General features: G+C 45.2%; 2 protein-coding genes across 5 annotated transcripts; both read left to right on the forward strand.

Annotated features, from left to right (window-relative positions):
* Positions 1–2,060: 2,060 nt before the first annotated feature.
* On the forward strand, positions 2,061–7,209 carry LOC125718498 (trafficking regulator of GLUT4 1). 2 transcript variants are annotated; one of them, XM_048992391.1, is made up of 5 exons: positions 2,061–2,384; positions 2,998–3,309; positions 3,751–4,067; positions 4,655–4,787; positions 4,887–7,209. In XM_048992391.1, the coding sequence occupies exons 2-5, from the start codon at positions 3,039–3,041 to the stop codon at positions 4,901–4,903; spliced, it is 738 nt and encodes a 245-aa protein (XP_048848348.1). In that variant the 5' UTR covers positions 2,061–2,384; positions 2,998–3,038; the 3' UTR covers positions 4,904–7,209. The 2 variants fall into 2 exon arrangements, with proteins under 2 accessions (XP_048848348.1, XP_048848349.1); XM_048992392.1 differs by having other exon boundaries at positions 2,998–3,300.
* A 3,427-nt stretch (positions 7,210–10,636) lies between these two features.
* Positions 10,637–18,108, forward strand: LOC125718248 (zinc finger protein 79-like). 3 transcript variants are annotated; one of them, XM_048991939.1, is made up of 5 exons: positions 10,637–10,887; positions 11,406–12,423; positions 12,514–12,556; positions 12,714–14,495; positions 15,909–18,108. In XM_048991939.1, the coding sequence occupies exons 4-5, from the start codon at positions 14,309–14,311 to the stop codon at positions 16,751–16,753; spliced, it is 1,032 nt and encodes a 343-aa protein (XP_048847896.1). In that variant the 5' UTR covers positions 10,637–10,887; positions 11,406–12,423; positions 12,514–12,556; positions 12,714–14,308; the 3' UTR covers positions 16,754–18,108. The 3 variants fall into 3 exon arrangements, with proteins under 3 accessions (XP_048847896.1, XP_048847895.1, XP_048847894.1); XM_048991938.1 differs by lacking the exon at positions 15,909–18,108 and having other exon boundaries at positions 12,714–12,807; positions 12,897–13,488; XM_048991937.1 differs by lacking the exon at positions 15,909–18,108 and having other exon boundaries at positions 12,714–13,488.
* The last annotated feature ends 1 nt before the right edge of the window (position 18,109 follows it).

The raw sequence follows: 18,109 nt of genomic DNA on the forward strand, positions 1-18,109 counted from the left end.
TAGACATATTTTATGTGCCGTTATATAGCCTATTACTTATATTGAACTTAATGAAAACGTCCGGTGCCGTTTTTCTTCCGTGGATTTACTTTATGTATTGTGTTTATGTTTATTGGCTTAGTATTCGTTTTCAAATGTTATACTTGTGTATTGAGTTTTTATAACTTATTTGCAGTAGGCCTCTGTGTACTGGCACTTTGCCTTGTTTTGCGCTATATGTTTGTTTGTTTACATTTTACTCAAAGTCAAGTAGGTTTATTATCATTTCAGTCATATACACAGTACACAGTGAAACGAAATAATGTTCCTCCAGGACCATGGTGTAACAGAAAGGGAAAAAACAGAAACAACACAGGACTACACAAGTGCAGGCAGGACAGAACTAAACAGAGAGCAAAGAGAGAGTGCAAGATAATCACAAAAGCAAAACAATATTGCAGGACAAGATAACACACAGGACAGTCGACAAAAACAGTAACAATATTAGTTTGAATGAATACAGTTATGACAGATACTGTACTGCAGCAGCAGAAGTGTGCAAAAAATGCAAGACTGAGGCATCAGTAAATTTAATCTTATCTCTTACTTGGAGATTGTACTCTAAATTGTATTTCGTACAGATTCATTCAGACATTTGGCCTATGCGTAGTTTCTCCAGTAGATGGCGGAAGAGCGAATCTCAGCTGTGAGCCGCACTGTCGTATACCGACTGAACCATGTGTTGAATGATGTACTGCTCACTTTAATTAATTCTTCAATTAAAAACGCTCTGTGTTACTTCGCAAACCCCAGAAACGATAGGCACACAGGCTTTTCCGTAAAGGAATATTAACATTATAGACAATCTGGACTTTGTTCAAGTATCTGCTATTCCGGAGCAATTTCCCGATCTCACAGATGGACAGAAACGGTGACAAAATAAGAATGTAAATTTGCGAGTTACTGCGCTTTAAATTCTGTATATGTATGTATTCATGTATGTTCAGGTATGTATTTATTGATAGTCAGTCCACTCAGCCTTTTTTGCTCCTTTAGATAATAGCACCACCTACAGGAACATGTCGTAATTAACTTCGGCCAGGAGACTTCAAGCGTTTGCTTATAGCCGGGCGCATTACACAAAACAAGGGTTGGCGATCATCCTCAGAGGGCCGGTTTGTAGACAGGTTTTTAGTATAACCTTTAGGTCAGCTGTTCAAACCCAAGCCTCTAATTAGTAATCTAATTAGGGAGTTGCAGCGAAAAGCCGTACACACAAAGGCCCTTTCTGGATAAGATTGCCAATCCCTGACATAAAATTAGGTCCTCGGGTCCTTTTTAAGTGTCATTTGCCTGAATACAGCTAACTTACCTGAAATCAACTTTCCAATACTAATATGTGAAAGTGTAGCCTATGTGATAATATATTTCACTTATTTGCAACAAACAATACTTTAAACGACGACAAAAGAAAACTAATAAAACAATGTAGGTCTCAGGAGAAATTTGTCTTTTTGGCAGGTAGCCTATAGATGAAAACGCCTAATGAAGAAACGGACACCGTGTTCTTGTTCGAAAAGTTAGGATATCCTGCCGCCGGAGGACGCCCTCTTCTCACACTTTCCCTTGCTAGAAGTATATACGGTGTACTAATCATCAAAAAAATCTTACTACAGCCCCAACCCCCATACACAGAGTCCACCGCGACAAAATAAATAATATTAAATCGTTCAGGCGTTTGGTTTTAGCCGCACGACCGCCCCCGTTGCATCAATCTTAATCAGGATAAGCTATTGGAAGAATAGATAGATAGATAGATAGATAGATAGATAGATAGATAGATAGATAGATAGATAGATAGATAGATAGATAGATAGATAGATAGATAGATAGATAGATAGATAGATCAGACTTGTAACATACTGAGGAAAAGCGAGCGCATTTGTCTGTAGCCTCATCCCCCCCCCCCTCCCTCCATGTGTGACTCCCTACGACTCGTTAGGTCCTCTGTCCCTGCTTGCAGCCCCCACCCCTCCCTCCGCGCACCTCCCTCTTCATATGAAATCCTCCCATCAAGTGGAGAATGCGACTAACCCGTAGGAAAGGCAGCCGGCTCCCGCATCAAGCACCGCACTCGCTTCGCAGCGCTGAAGAAAGGCTCATAGCCTACGGGGAGGCGCAAATAAGTTGGCTTCTTTGGCAAATGTCGCCACTGGAGACGCAGTGTGTCGGGCTCATTTTCCTTCTGCTGGCAAATGCTGGTTTCATTAATTTCGCAATTTTGCAGTCTCTCGGGAGCCTTATATGAAACCCCGCTTTTAAAACATTTCGGCGCGGAATAAAATGCTGGTATTCGTGGCTTTTCGGATGATTTGAACATTGCGTTCGATAGCATAAGTAATAAGGTGGGTTGTAAATATTTTAAATATTTTTCAGCTTATCTGTTTATGGTACACGCGTGTATGTAATGCGGTATAGATGCATGCATGTTGTGAGGGCGGTCTGGATCTACTGTCTCGCTTCATACACCGGGGGTGTGTCCGTCTGTATTCTTTTTCACCAGATATATATTCTGCTCATAATATCTCCATATATGCAACTCCAAAAACATGTTAGTTATTTAGCCCGCAGGTATGCATCGTGGGATCACATTTGGTCATGTGTGATAAAATATTTTAGCGCAGCTGTAGGAAGTTAGGCAGAGGTGTACTGATCCCCGCTGCTTGCTTGCCAGTCTCTCCCATTTTCCTACATTTGTGCCCCGGCGGCTTGCCGAACCTGTTACTTCGCTTGGTTCACTGCAGTGGCAAACACAGCGATGCCGGACACGACCAGTGCGGGTTAATAGCCAGTATGAGTTACAGAGCTGGTCCTGCAAATTGTACCTTAGTTCTTGATGGTACTTTGTCTGCTTTATGCAAAACTTGCACGTCTAAACGATAGAAAGAAGTATTTCAAGCACATGTCGGAAATGATCACTGATAAATGTTCCGTCATGTATGTTTTCCTTTGTTTCAGTTAATTAGTTGTCACTTGCAGAAGAGACTTCAGCTGCGACAATGGCGTTAAATACACAGAACGCTCAGCCGAATACTGATTCCGCCGAAATCAAAGAGCCGCAGCCACATTCAGATCCAGGAGCCAACCTGCAGAAAGAGGAGGAGTCCGTCCTGTCTGTCATCAGCTGTCAGCCAACCGGCGGGGAGAAGCAAGTCCCTCGCTCCGCCTCCAGTCAGGGGCCCCGGGGTCCTGATGCTGCCCACAAGGAGGAGTTTTGGCACACTGACCAAATGCTTACAGTGTCGGAGCGGACGGAGAACAGTAAACACGGTTCTGAATTTTTTAAAAATTAACACTTAATCCGTACAGGATTTCCTGTTATTGAATGGAAACGTATACAGCACAGTGTTCAATCTATCATCCGGTTTAAGTTATTTTTTTCCTGCCGCCAGCAGGTGTCTGTATTTAACAGTAGATTGATGGATTGCCCATGTAATAACATTGAAAAACCTACGAATGCTCAGTACGGTGATCACATCTGTAAAAACTGAATTGGCTATACTGAATGCTCTCTGCTTTCTTCATGCACTGCACTCCGGCTGACTCTGCATTTCGGCTGTGGGTGCTGTTCCCCAGCTGTAGCCTGGTAATACAGTTAGCTTTAGTGTTTAGGTTATGTGTATGTTGTGTTCCCCAGCTGTAACCTGGTGTTACTGATGCACAGTTAGCTTTAGCATTATGCCTCTGAGATTGACTATTCTCTCTTGGCAGGTAATGGGGTGTGCCCCCTCCCTGCAGACTCCCCTCCTCTTTCGTCCCGATCCTCACCCCCGACTCGCAAGCACTCCAAGTCCTACCCATCATCCCAATCGCTTGTGCCGAACGGCAGAGCTCGGCTGGGTAGCCACTCCAGTTTGAAGAGTCACATGACGGCCTCCCCGCGGCCCTCTCTCTCCCGCCACCCCAGCACCGCTACCGTCGGCCTCAATGATGGCACCAAGCCACAAGACTACCTGCTGCTCGCCATTGTGTCCTGCTTCTGTCCCATGTGGCCTCTCAACATCGTAGCCCTGGTCTTCTCAGTCATGGTGAGTAGTGTCGGTATTAGCCTGCCTGTGTCTCTGTGTCGGTATTAGCCTGCCTGTGTCAATCTGTGTCTCTGTGTCAGTATTAGCCTGCCTGTGTCAGTCTGTGTCTCTGTGTCGGTATTAGACTGCCTGTGTCAGTCTGTGTCTCTGTGTCGGTATTAGACTGCCTGTGTCAGTCTATGTCTCTGTGTCGGTATTAGACTGCTTGTGTCTGTCTGTGTCTCTGTGTCGGTATTAGCCTGCCTGTGTCTGTGTCTCTGTGTCGGTATTAGCCTGCCTGTGTCAGTCTGTGTCTCTGTGTCAGTATTAGACTGCCTGTGTCAGTCTATGTCTCTGTGTCGGTATTAGTCTGCCTGTGTCTGTGTATCTGTGCTGGTGTCTGCCTACCTGTGTCGGACTCTCAGTGTTTGTGTGTCCATGCTGCTGCCTGCCTTTGTCTGTCACCCACACAGAGATACAGATAGTATCGGCCTTCCTGTCTCTGTCTGTCAGTGTCTGTGCCTCTGTCTGTCAGTGTCTGTGCTCCTGCCCATCCTGTGCCTCCCAGTCACCTCTCCCTCTCTCACTTTGCCCCAAATCCTGTCTAGTCTCGCATCAGCCTGCAGCAGGGAAATGTCGACGGTGCCCGCCGTCTGGCCCGGGTGGGTAAGCTTCTCTCTCTGGTGTCCCTGGTGGGCGGCCTCATCATCATCATCACCTTTGTTGTCATCAACTGGGGCAGTGAGTACCCTGTGGCCCCTGGCCGGTCCTCCGCTCCAAATTCAGTTTGTTTCTTCTGCTGCCAGAATCCTCAGCTAACTCTCACCTCCTGTGTTTCAGTCATCCTCAAGTCCTGAGTTTGAGATCATCACAGGTGGGGGCTTACAGACCTACAAATCGCCCCAACGAAATATCTGACCATTTTCTCCATCTGTGCTCAACCACTGTGGGTTTACTAAAAACCACCATCCTCAGCCCCACTCTGAAAACGTGAAAAACTGCTTTACCAAGCGAAAACATGAGCTCCGACACCCCATGGCTTCCAGTCATGTTTGGGTGAATGTGATTCAGAATTGAAGCAGATCAGCACTTTCTACGTTGACATTCAGTCCAGCAGAACTTGCCGCATTGGCAGCAACGCCACTGCGAGAACCCGCACTCTCCCACTGAATCATCATTCACGAGAGGACATATTTACGTAATCATTAAAACAACACTGTTCTTCACGGCAAAAATCAGATGGGCTCCAATTACTAAGCACCCACTCCAAACATCTATGAATGAATAAATTCATTTATGTTACTGTTTCTATTGTACCATATTGACAAGACCTCATTTGACAAAAGGAGTTATAGTTTACTCTCAGCATGGCATGTATTGATTAAGAATATGCAGGCTTGCCAACGTTTGGAGAGCGTGTGCTTGTGATTTACTGAACCTAAATGTGAAGCTCAAATGTGGGAAGATGGAGGAAGAGAGTATAGCATGTCGCAGATCCCGATCCAGGAAACTGAAGTTGGCGTTCCTGGGATCTCGGGGCGTTTGCATTGCCGAGCTGCCGCAGAATGGAAGAGGAACTCCAGATGGATTAATGGAGCAACGTGAGCCACCAGGGAGAGGTGGAGGAGATGGCAGGAAGGATGAGCAGGGCCACCAGTCTGCTAGGGATGGAGCCAGCACCCAGAGGACAGAAGGGACAGCAGACTGTCGGCGTTTTTGTGGTGCCCTGCATCCCGCTGGATGATTTAGACATGAAAGCAGTTATGGCAGACAGTGGAGCTTTATCCTGCATCAGCGAGAGTGTCTCCTCTCAGAAGAACATGCCAGAACATGTCAGCTTCAGAGCTCCTCGTGGACTCTTTGTACTAACAGTAACAGTGCCTGCTTGGACCTGGAATATATTATATATATTTTTTTTATTCCAGACATTTGTCAGTTTTCCACCAGAGTTGTGTCTGTAAGTGGTGACAGATTAAATCTGTCAGTCGCTTTTGGAAATGTGCTTTGATACAGCTGCCTGAGGCTTTGCCTGCATCTTGCCTAGTTGTACGGGAAGCTTATAAGGTTTAGTGTCTGTGCCGTTTCTGGAAGAAAGAAAAAAATGTTTACAATCATACGGTACACTGGGGGCATACTGTTCCTGTCAGTACTGCGGGAGGGGGCAGTGTAAGATGCATTTTCGTGCTTTAGAAACATTTCTGGGAAAGCAGCAAGGTTAACACTTTCGGTAAACTATCAAAACACTTCACGATTTTAAAATACGAGGTTTAAATGTGCCATGGCCTGATTTTTCTCTAAGAATAGCAGAAAGGTTATAAATTCATATTTGCTTTGCGAGGCTGTTGGGAAAGATGCGTGTGGCGGGTACCCTCGCAGGGACACCCAGCTCTCACCTGGAAAGAGAGGCGCATGGGGGCGGGGGCGTTTGGCGAAATTCCACACTGTGATCCAGCTGGAAACTGTCCCTTTGCGTGTCTGCAGTGCGGGGTGGCTCTGATTGCGACCCAAATATCTGCAACCCCACCGTTTGACTGCCGCATGACCGTAAAGCTGCACTTACTGTGGAGCGGCTGTAGATTAACATGAACTGCTGCATGAGAATGGCGGCTTGTTTTGGCTTATTAGATAGAATAATATTACCCACTTGCACTGTCAAATGTTGCAGAAATTACTATTCAAATAGTATTAATATTTGTTGATTGTATTTTCCCGCACATTTAATATGCTATTAACACATCATGAAAATGTTATACAATATACTATATGGAATCTGACTGTTAATCCTCACAGTTTCCACATAGGTAGTAGAATTGTGATTATTATTGTTGGCAATGGTGTTGCATTTTTTTCCTTTGGTGATACTTTACATTTTTGTGACAGCAATAGAACAAAACTGTACACGCAGAAATTAATGCATGCCGTTTGCTCAGTCTTTTATCGTTAAATGGCGATGGCAAAACTGTTTCAAAACCACAGTGCATTCATCAGGTTAATCTGAAACTATTTATACGTATATAACCAGTATTACTAATACTGCAACGATGTAGCACCGAGTGCCTGTGCATGTCTTAAGTGACCGTTTTCATTAAAAAAAAAACAAAAAAAACAAATGGAAAGCTGGAAAGTTTTTTCTCCACAAACGAATATATTGTTTTTTCTCCACAAACGAGTTTCAAAGTGTGCTGATAATAAACGGTCATTATATGAAAAGAGTAGCGTGGAGTTACTGCCCCTGATATGTTAAATGCTGAGGCAACTGCACCGCCGCCTTTCTGCTCGTTTGCATTTGCTCCCCACGTTGTATTTGTGCCGGGGGGATCTCCGTTGCCAGGGAAACCGTCTGCGAGATAGAAGGATAGAAAGACCGCTGACTTTCCATTATGCATCTATATATATAAAGAAAGATGTGAGAGGGAAAGTGATGGGATAGTGAAATACGCGGAAGCTGCTGCTGTGGATAAAAAGATCGTTTTGTCATGAAAACGGTTTGAGCGCCGCAAAGAACTGTCTGATCCAATCTGGCCGAGTGATTCAAATAAGTAATAAAACGTAGGTGGTAGGAGGGGGGATACTGGCTGTCATAATGCAGTGCAGAGTGGAGATGGAGGGCGGGGTGCGGAGACACCAGGTGCAGCCCGGAAGAAACAAATGTACCAGATCAGCACCTTTATTTATTTGGCTGAGTCCGCGGATCGCAGGGGTTTGTGATTCACCATTTGGAGAAAGTCACATTAAAATAATCGCGTTTATCATAGACCCGGTTAAAACACGGTGGGTCGGTAATAGTGGCGATAAAACTGTTTTACAGATCGAGATTACGGCAGTGCGGGTGTGGACGTTACCTTGAATTTAACCTCAGTGATAGCATCGTTTTTATACATTGTCTATCGATTAGGCCATGTGGTTTACTTGCTGAAGTCAGTGTAATGTAATCAATACTGGCTTTTTAATATGATTACAATCATTCACCGTTGTAATGGTTTGCTGCGAGTTGTCATCTTTGAAATTCCAAATCCTAAAATGTGACAAAGCGAAATATACCGACTTTTAAATAAAAACGGATAATGTCACGCACAAAAACTCGGCAGTGGGTGTCAAGCCCACAAAACCGGAGGCTATAGATCTACCCAGAATACCACCTGACTCCATATTTATGGCTGGCTTTTTGGAAGCAATGCGGTCCAATCCACGACCAAGACAGTATCTCAGCATGACACAGAAGTTTCCAACTGACGGAGGAGAAACCCACTGGGTCAGCAGGCATACTGCCTAATGTGTGTGTGACTGGATTAAAGTGGATCAAATGGGAGAAACAGGAGCAAATGCAAACAGCCGACTGACTCAGTTAACTCACAGTTGGCCAGATTTGCACAGCAATGACAGTCAGGAGTGACCACCCACGTGTCAGAGTCTAATGCTGAACAGTCTGATTGGCTGTTAACTAATGACAGGAAGTGAATCCCATTCCTGTCCTCAGTATAGGAGGTCGTTCACAAATACTCACCACTCCAATGTGAATCTGCATATCCACACAGAAAAGTCACTCTACATGTGTAGATATAATTAATTACCGGTGAATCCACAAAGGATATCGGCCATATTGTTGCATCGCGTACATGCTGGGATATATACCATTAGGAGGAATCGTATACAACCGATACATTATATCTTCTTATGTAGCTGATCCAAGCGGGATAATGCTTGATTTGCAGAGTTTCTTCTGATTTTTATACCACTTAATTTGTAATACATGTCCAAGACTGTTTTTTTAGGATCGGCACAGGGAATCTGAGTGTGCAAATGATACTCAAATTTTATTGCTAGTTATTACATTCGTATTTTGGTCATTCCGATACACAAAATTGCTTTAGTTTAGTCTAGTTTTGAAGGCTTGGATTAATTAACGTAAATTTAGTCAGTCACAACCCCACTCGTCTAAGTGCATAAACCACAACCCGTGACCAGATTCAAATAATCAATTCATTTTATTACATTAAGCATATACTACTGCGCACACTCAATACTGGATAGTCACAACACTGAGTAGAATGCATGTTACGTCCTGGTCCAGGATCAGGCACAACCAAAAGTACAGTGAGAATGGAGCAGAACGGAGAGGTATAACATGTAATAGTGGGTGGAGCCAAGAACAGAACAATACACTCAAGGAAACATCCACCCAAAGTACATCTGAGAGCGGCTGTAACATGCTAAACACTCAATAAGTTCAAGGTTCAGATAAATGCACTTCAATCAGAAAATCTCACCATTGCACACAACAGCGCAAACTGCAAATTCACACACAGCACAACCCAGCATTAAAACACATCACCTTGCCTGCCCTCCATAAGCGGAGTTGGATGTTTGCACTTGGGGGGGCAAAAAAACTGCATCTTGCTTACCTTGCGTGTTGACATACATCTCTGATGTACACATAACTTTTTTTTTTGTCTACCTATAGAGTACCTACAGAGACCTGTAATCATATCTTTGTGGGGACTGCTCATTCATTTCTATGGGAAAAATGCTAACGCTAACTATAACAACCTTAACCCCCTACCCAGCCCTAACTATAACTATAAGTGATCAAACACAATACAAGAGTTTTTGGATTTTAGTTTCTTTTTGACTGCAGTCATGGATTTTCAGAAAATTGAGTTTTTCTTTAAGGGGGGCATGAAACTAGTCACCATAAGGTAAAAAAAACGGGTATTCAACAAATTGTGAGGATATTTAGTCCCCACAAGTCCCCATTATGGGATATTCCAGCCAGGTAAGACGTCATAGTACAGCATACCAACCCAAAGAGGACTTAAGCAGGTCCCTGCATTCGAGGTGAGTGGTTACACTTAAAAGGATCTAGTCCTTTCACAAGCGCCCCTCACTAAATTATTCTCTTACCCCCAAGATGATTGTCAATCTGTACCCCAAGGAGCCACCACCACAATCCTCATTTTCCCAATCCTCCATCTCCCCAACTTAAAAAAAACTCCCCTCTAAACCCCCATAGGTGAAAATGATTGTGCGCAAGCAATCAATCACTTGCAACACGTAACTGAAAACTACATAGCGATTAATGAGTTTCTCCCAGGTCCATCACAACCCAGATAGCATCATGTTATTGTTTCAATGTTAAATTGAAACAGAATTGATATTTCATCAGATTTTCTATATTGAAAAACTGATGGTGGCAAAACCTTGATTCAATGTTGATATAAAGTGAAAGATTGAAAATCAACATTGTTTCAACCATTTTGTCTGATATGGAATCAATGTCATTTCAACATATGTGTGCTATCTGAGAATACTTTTTCAAACTTACTAAATTATTATTAAAGACAAATTTTTTATAGGCCAGTGTCTGCCTAGCTTATGAGAAGCTATATCATATTTGTTCTGTATGTTTAATATATATGCAAGGAATTAAACATACATTACATTTAATCAGCTGTGATTACTATGAAAAATACAAAACGCAAAACTCTGTATATAAACACCTGCCCGGGATTGACCTCGCCTACGGAAGGCGTCACCAGTCGCGTGGGCGATCACACCGGAAGCGGCTTTGTGCGTCATTAAATACACCGGAAGTGATTCAGTTTGGTGTGTTTCATTGTTGCCTTATGTCAGCTTTTATTTAGGACGATAAAAATGACTAAGTTGCAGCTCTTAAGACAATATTTAACGGAGCGCCTGATGGAGGCCGTACGGGAAATCCTCGAAGTGGTTGGAGACACGGTGTCAGAGTACCAGGAGGAAACGGCCAGGGCGCAGCGGGAGAACGAGAGCCTTAGGCGGAGACTCAGGGAGGTGGTGCTGGTGGCCGAAGCGCCCTGGGCGGGTGAGAGCCTCCGTCCCTCCCGCGCCCCTGCGCCTCATTCCCTGCCATGAGTTTTTTATTTGACAAGCGGCCATCAGTCGTTAGCAGCGGATCTAGCTGCCGTCAAGTTTGCGAGCGATGTTTGAGACCGATAAAACGGGCTGTTAGTTTTATGTTTACCACCTCCGCTGCCAGCTCCTTTTAAACGAATTACCAAAAATATAATTCCCAATAACTGCTCGAAATAGAAAATGCGTCCATACTTTGAAAGATATTTGTCTTATTAGCGTTCTAATAGCACGACGCAGCAGTCTTTAAAATGACAATTACTGGAAGCAGATTGTCATGAATTATGATTAAATTAATCGTATGACAAATAACAATAAAAAATAAACCCAATAAAAAACCATTTCCTGGGTATACACATACAGTTTCTGAATGTCTACCTTTCGTGAGTTTCATATGACAGTGACAGTAAAATACAGTTTTTTTGGTAGTAACTAAAAATCGTGTTTGTTTGTGTCCCCCCTCTCCCTCAGGAGATGTGCAGTCTGTTGCTGTCCCCATTTCTGGGGGGAGGTCCCCAGCAGATCAGGAGCTGGGTGGGCAAGAATGGAGCCCGCATCTCGGACAGGATGTAGAGGCTGCTCCCACTGAAGATCCCTGCAGATCTGAAAAGATGGGGGAGGAGCTTGGTGGGCAGCAGCCGGCCTGTGTGGTGGAGGCGGACCCTGAGGGTTCAACACAAGGACTGAAAAAGCTGGCACTTGAGATTGCTCTGTCAGTGGTCTCGCCTCTGGACGCCTGTGCTGAGCCAAATGCCGCACAGACAGTAAAGAATACGGTCGCTGAGGCGCTGACCGTTGGACCCGCAGAGCAGGAAACACCCAGCTTGCGACCCGATCAAGTCAAAACTGAGCCTGGTGAAGTGGACCTTAAGTCTGAGCAGCCTGCAGATCTAGGCCACAGTCCGAAAGTGCAAGATACCCTGGGTGAAGCAAGCGTGGGGATCCTTTCAGATGTCCCAGTTACTGGGGATGTAGATGAGTGTAATTCCCAAGAAGTCGAGTGCAGGTCAAACGAGCCCCTGAATGAGAATTATTTTGTTAGTTATGTGGGAGAAAAACAGCACTGCTGTTTCTACTGCGGAAAGTTCTTTAGCCAGATCTGCAATCTTAAAACACACCTGCAGATACACAGTGGCGAAAGGCCCTACAGTTGCAACTGGTGTGGTAAGTCATTTACTCAGTCTGCAGATCTACGGCGGCACCAGCGGATCCACACAGGGGAAAAACCGCATCGATGCACGTGGTGCGAGAAAAGTTTCACTCAAATCGGAAACCTCAAAAGGCACTTGCGCATTCACACCGGGGAGAGACCTTACCGCTGCACCTTGTGTGGGAAGACTTTCAATGATGGAGATACGCTGAAGAAACACAAACGAATCCACACCGGGGAGAGACCTTTCTACTGCACGCACTGCTCGAAGACATTCACAGTAGCGAGCAGCCTTCACAATCATTTCAAAAACCACTTGATGGAAAATAACCAGCACATGTAAGAACAATGTGATGGTGTGTGGCCAGTCAAATGTTTACATGCATTTCATAATTATGATTGTTAATAATCGCAATCGTTGTTGTCTAGGTCCATGAACACGAGTGATATCTCCTTGGTACAGCACATAAAGGTACATTTCAAACTATCTGCTTTGCTGTTTGAGATGAGATGTTCACATATTTTATCATAACATTATAACTCCTAACATATTTTATGATTTAACATGTTTGTAGGTCAGAATTAAATCACTTAAGCTCATGTTTTATCCTTTATTTCCATCTTTCAAGCCTACTTCAGCCCAGCACACTTTGGCCACACCCAGCCCTACATAGCCAAGTGAGTCACCAAGGGTGTGGCTTGGACAGCACATGCGTCCCTTAGGTAAGTGAGGGAGCAGGCCGGTCAGCTAGAGCCCCAGCAAAAGCACGGTCAGGCTGCCTGAAGTGTGTGTCTCTCTCTCGCTCCTGCAGCTTAAGGGAGATTGACTGAGAAGCTGGAGACCAGCAACAGTTTGCCACATGTCACGGAGTCCGTAGTGACTAGTGTCAGAAGTCTGGGGAGGCAGCATGCGCCCAGGCGGACTGGGTTCTCGTCGCAGAGTCATCAAGAGTCGTGGGCCCTGACTCCATCCAGCCAATACAACATTTGCTCCCTCATGAGATGTTTAACCCATCCTTTGTAAATTACAGGGACTGCTGTAAATTACAGGAACTGTGTTGTCTCTGTCTTGTGAATCGTTTTGATCTCATTCTGAATTGGCGGGTGTCACCCTTTAATTGGAATAACACTATATGTTCGCTGCTGTAACATTCACAGACTTGGAAATATGTTAGATCAGAGTGGATTGTGCCGAGTAGTTGTAATGAATGTGACTTGGGTGTTTTCCCCCGATCACAGCACAGTGCAGGCTTCGTTAGGCTATTAGGCATCTGTGTGGGTGATCCTTCGTAATAATTCCCCCCCCCCCCCCCCCCATTTTTTCTGAAAAGCTGCAGTCACAGCACACAACTGCATGATTAGCGCCTCTCTGTTTATGCAGCAATAAAGATTAAAAATAGATGAGATTGCTTCTTGTCCAGGGTCTCCTTCTCGTGTGACGGTTCTGTCTTCTCTCCCTCAGCACAGCACAGGAAGCCACTTTTAATGCGAGTTCTAGCAGCTGTATTTAACTTCCAGACTCCGGCAGCGTGCCGAAGCAGATTGCTGTGTGTTATCATGTCCTCATGCGTGGTGGTGATGGCGGATTGCAATTAAAGCTTGTTGCGGCTACATGTTCCTTGTCTTTCAGGGCTGGCCCTGGTTCCATTAGGCTCTGCAGGTGTCCCAGCCCTATTTTAAACAGCTCGCTGCACTTTATAAGAAGGGTGAAGGACAAAAAGTAGTGCAGCCGAGCGTGCAAGTGCTTAAGTGCTCACCTGAGGACACTGCTGCCCCCTGGAGCCTAATTTACATCCAGACAGAACAAACATTGAATAGTGAGGTGAGTAGAAGGTCAGGTGCTCAGGATTTTATTCAACTTTTCATTACAGGTTATTATGAGAGGGACACAGTTCTTTAAAAATAAATATAAACCAAATGCAGTTTCACTTCAGCACAGCACGACTGGAACGTAATGCATTCGTATCGTGGTACAACAGCCGTATAGGAGAACTAACCGCAAACAGATTTTCACGTATCCCCTTAATGACTATTTAGAAAGCTTCAGCGCAAAAACTGAATGCTGCAAGTATAGTAGTGTAGATGTAAGGTAACTAGTCTAACATGTATTACGGTAACGAGACGTTGAGTCCTGCCTTCACCACGTCACGTGACCAGGAAGCGGGACACAAAAAAACTTGCCTGCTGCTCGACTTCAGGGGGGTTTGAAAGCTGGAGAAGCGACATGACTAAGCTACAACTTTTGAATGATTATTTGACCGAGCGCCTAATGGCTGCCGTACGGGAGATACTGGAGGTGGTGGGGAGCACCGTGCTGGAATATGAGGAGGAAAGCGCCCGGGCGCAGCGGGAAATCGAGCTGTTGCGGCGGAGGCTGCGGGACGCCGGAGCGGAAGCACCAGTTTGGCCCGGTGGGTGAAGTTAACTGCTCTTTAACCTGTATTTAACAGTTGTGTCTCGTGTGTAATTTACTTTAACGGTAATTTCCAGGCCGGTCGTGCGAAGCTAACAATGCATCTGTCTACCACCTTGCTCGTGTACGCCGGTCATTCTTTCTTGAGGATTTCATGTGTATAGTTCCCTCTTTCTACTTCTTGTGTTCTTTCGGCGCTGTAGTGTAGGGAACGATCGGAAGGCTGTTGTTTAAACCGCGTTTTAAAAACTATGCAAGTTATCTTTAATGCACGGTTTAGTGTGCAACAGGGGCGGATCTCAGATGTTACCGTGGCAACCCCTGTCGCTACCTTGCATCAAGATAGTAAAAAGGAAATCTGCATTATTTTATTGTCTCAGCGGAACCACAAAACAGACAGGGTGCGGTGCGGTCACCATCAAAAATATAACTGGCCCCTTGAGGCGACCACAATCAAAAACCGATGTGCAACTTCCAACTCAAAGTGCTACCCAGGCATATCAAATAAACAGCCTTATTTCCGAGTCGAGGTGTGAGCATAATGATTTAAAAACAAAAAACAATATGTCCACCTTTTCTCACACATCGCAGTCTGTCGCAGAAATCTTTGTGATGCCAGCTCATGACATGTAACTCAGGCTAGCGCCGGATTAATTAAGCTTGACCGCAGGTCTTGATATTAGGAGGAAACTGGAAGAACCAATGACGTACAGTAGGAGAGAGTTCGGTTTGGTGGGGGGCAGAATTAAATAATATAAATACAAAGGTCTATTTGGATGATGAATGAAGCCAAATTAAATATTGAGGGGCAGGGGCTGTACAAGTCCTCAAATTCTCCTTGGTTCTTACATCCCTGGGAAGAACGTGCAGTTCATTGATTGGGACTTTAGACTAGCTACTCTGGTGGAATTAAGATGGAATGCTGCCTGTTGGGCCACCATGCTGATGTGAATATGCTTTTAAAATAAATGAAAATGTGAGTGTGCCCTGTGATGGATTGGTGCCCCAGCCTGGGTTGTTCCCTGCCTTGCGCCTGTAGCCTCCCGGATAGGCAGACCCTGAATAGGACAAAAAAAACGAACACTTAAGTTGCCAAGCTAATTTGAATTCAATTAAATTTCTTTTGATATAGAGCCTTTCACAACAGAGTTGGCCCAAGGTGCATCCCTGCATCATTTATGTGGAATAATTCAAAAACAGGGAATAGGGAAGATAATAAATTGAAAGAGAGAGAGGATGGCAGACGACAGCAGAGGAGAGGAACCAAAAACTCCCAAGAAGGGAGAAAAAAAAGCCTCTGGGGGTGCAAGGTCAACTGCCCCCCCCCCCCCAAAGGTATGCTGACATCATAGAAAAAGAGAGTGGGCTTGCATTTTTACATTGTGCATATGCTGCTGTTCTTTCTCTCTAGAAGCTTCACATCCAATAGAGAACCTCGAGCCCGAAGCAGTGTCCCCCACTGAGCCGGAGCTGGAAGGGCAGGACTGGAGCTTCCAGAGGGAGATTTCTCCCAGTGAGGAAAAGCTCTGCGTCGGGCAGCGGCAGCAGGAGGCCAGCATGCAGTGTCTGCCGTTTACGCCACCTGGCTTGAAGAGTGACCACGAGCAGGACTCAGAGCTGCCGGAACTTTTCAAAGTCCAGATCGAGAGTCCCACAGAGGAGCCGCACGCGGCCGATATGGAGCATGACCTTGTTAAAAAAGAAGCTGATGGCCCCAGCTTCAGTGAGTCACAGCAGCGAGCTGAGTCAGAGTGGGCCAGTGACTCGCAGGCGCAAATGCGGGATCCGCCATCGGTGAACCTGAGGCAGCTGCCAGGGAAGCGGACTCATTCCTGCCCACAGTGCGGGAAGACCTTCTGCCACATGTCCCGGCTGAAGATACATCTGCGAATTCACACGGGAGAGAAACCGTACAGCTGCGCCCTGTGTGGAAAACGCTTCAACAACGACGGCACTCTCAAGAACCACCAGAGGGTTCACACGCAAGTGCGACTCTACAGCTGCACGCAGTGCAACATGAGGTTTAAGGACGCCTACACCTGCAAGAAGCATCAGAAGGTCCACACGGGACTGCAGTCGTACTGCTGCCCCCTCTGTGGGCTGCAACTTAATGATGCAGCAAGTCTACAAAACCATCAAAGAATCCACATGGAAGAAAGGCCGTACTGCTGCACCTTCTGTGGGAAGCAGTTCATGGCTTTAGGCAAACTGAATAAGCACCTGAAAAGTCACAGCAGGGAGACGACATACAGCTGAACCCTCTGTATTCAGTTATTGTGGCTTACAAAGTTTTTTGTTTTGTCCTCAAATTAAGACTTAATAAATTGCGCTACACAGAAGTATGGCACCTTTCCAGCATTCTGCCTTCCTAATATGGGAAGTGAGTGTGCATATATTACTGTTTTTATGGTGTTACTGGAAGTACCGAGCTCCCAGGACACAGCGGGGAGTCTTGCTTTTTTGCAAAAAATGATGGGAGGTGCACTGGTTCTAGGCTTTCTTGTCTTTTTAACCAGCCCTGCTGCCTTTGGAAATCCTCCACCTTTTGCTGTTTTCTTGAGCTTTAACTTTGTTGCTTATTGAGCATAACTACATGTTTATGTTGTCAGGATTTGTCTTTCTCTGAGTGGGACCATCGTCAGATCCGTCCCTCCATCCTGACTGGACTGGCACCATTAAGTGAAGCTTAAGCGATGTGTAGCAACTGTCAGCGGGACACGTTGCAGTGCCCAGTTTCTCCTAATCTGACTGAAGGCAGTTTCAGAGGATGGTGATCCAGTTGCAGTTTCAGAGGAGCTGCAGGGAGGGAGGCAGAAGCTGAACTGAAATCCTGTGCATCAGTGTTTCATCATAAACGATAACTTTAGGAGCAGAGCCGTTCAGCATACAGAAAACCCACAAAGGTTGGCAGTTTTTACTTCGGGCGAATCAGCCGGCGAGCTGCTGTGGAGCAGCAGATGCTGTGGTTACTCACCTCAGCAACACGAGTTACCTTCACCTAACTGTTGTGGGTGAATGATCTGTCTGCTGAACTGGGTGTCTTAATTACAATGAAGAAATCAGTATTTTAGTTATGGGAATCCCCTTCAGGAGGAACCCCAGCCTCATACCCTATGTTGCCAGAGAGAGGGTCCAGGCCCTTCTGCAACCCTGATCAACTGTGGGATGGATGGATGGATGGATGGATGGATGGATGGATGGATGGATGGATGGATGAAGTCTTCACCCTAATGGTTTTCTATATTTGTTCATCTGTAATATTTCAACATGCAAATAAATTAATATGAACACAAGGTGTGTTTTCTAACCCTAAACCCACAGGTCTTTCACATCATTCATATGCATTTTTCTTCAGCCAGAAAGACTTTTTTTCTGAAATTGATCCACGTAAATTAAAACACATTGAATCTGCAGGGGGATGATTCGCTGTTGTGGATTCCAGGCATGCTCTTGTCTCCTGCCTTCAGCTGTCTGCTTTTTATGGTTAGCAGGGGGAAAAACGTGCGACTGCATCAGGATCTGTGTGATGCTGTGGTGAGTGGAGGACCTTTAATCTGCAGGATGTGTGAATGTATTAATGTGTCTGCATTAAACATGTACGTTTAAACGAAG

This window comes from Brienomyrus brachyistius, chromosome 22 (genome assembly GCF_023856365.1).
Source record: "Brienomyrus brachyistius isolate T26 chromosome 22, BBRACH_0.4, whole genome shotgun sequence".
NCBI lineage: Eukaryota > Metazoa > Chordata > Actinopteri > Osteoglossiformes > Mormyridae > Brienomyrus > Brienomyrus brachyistius.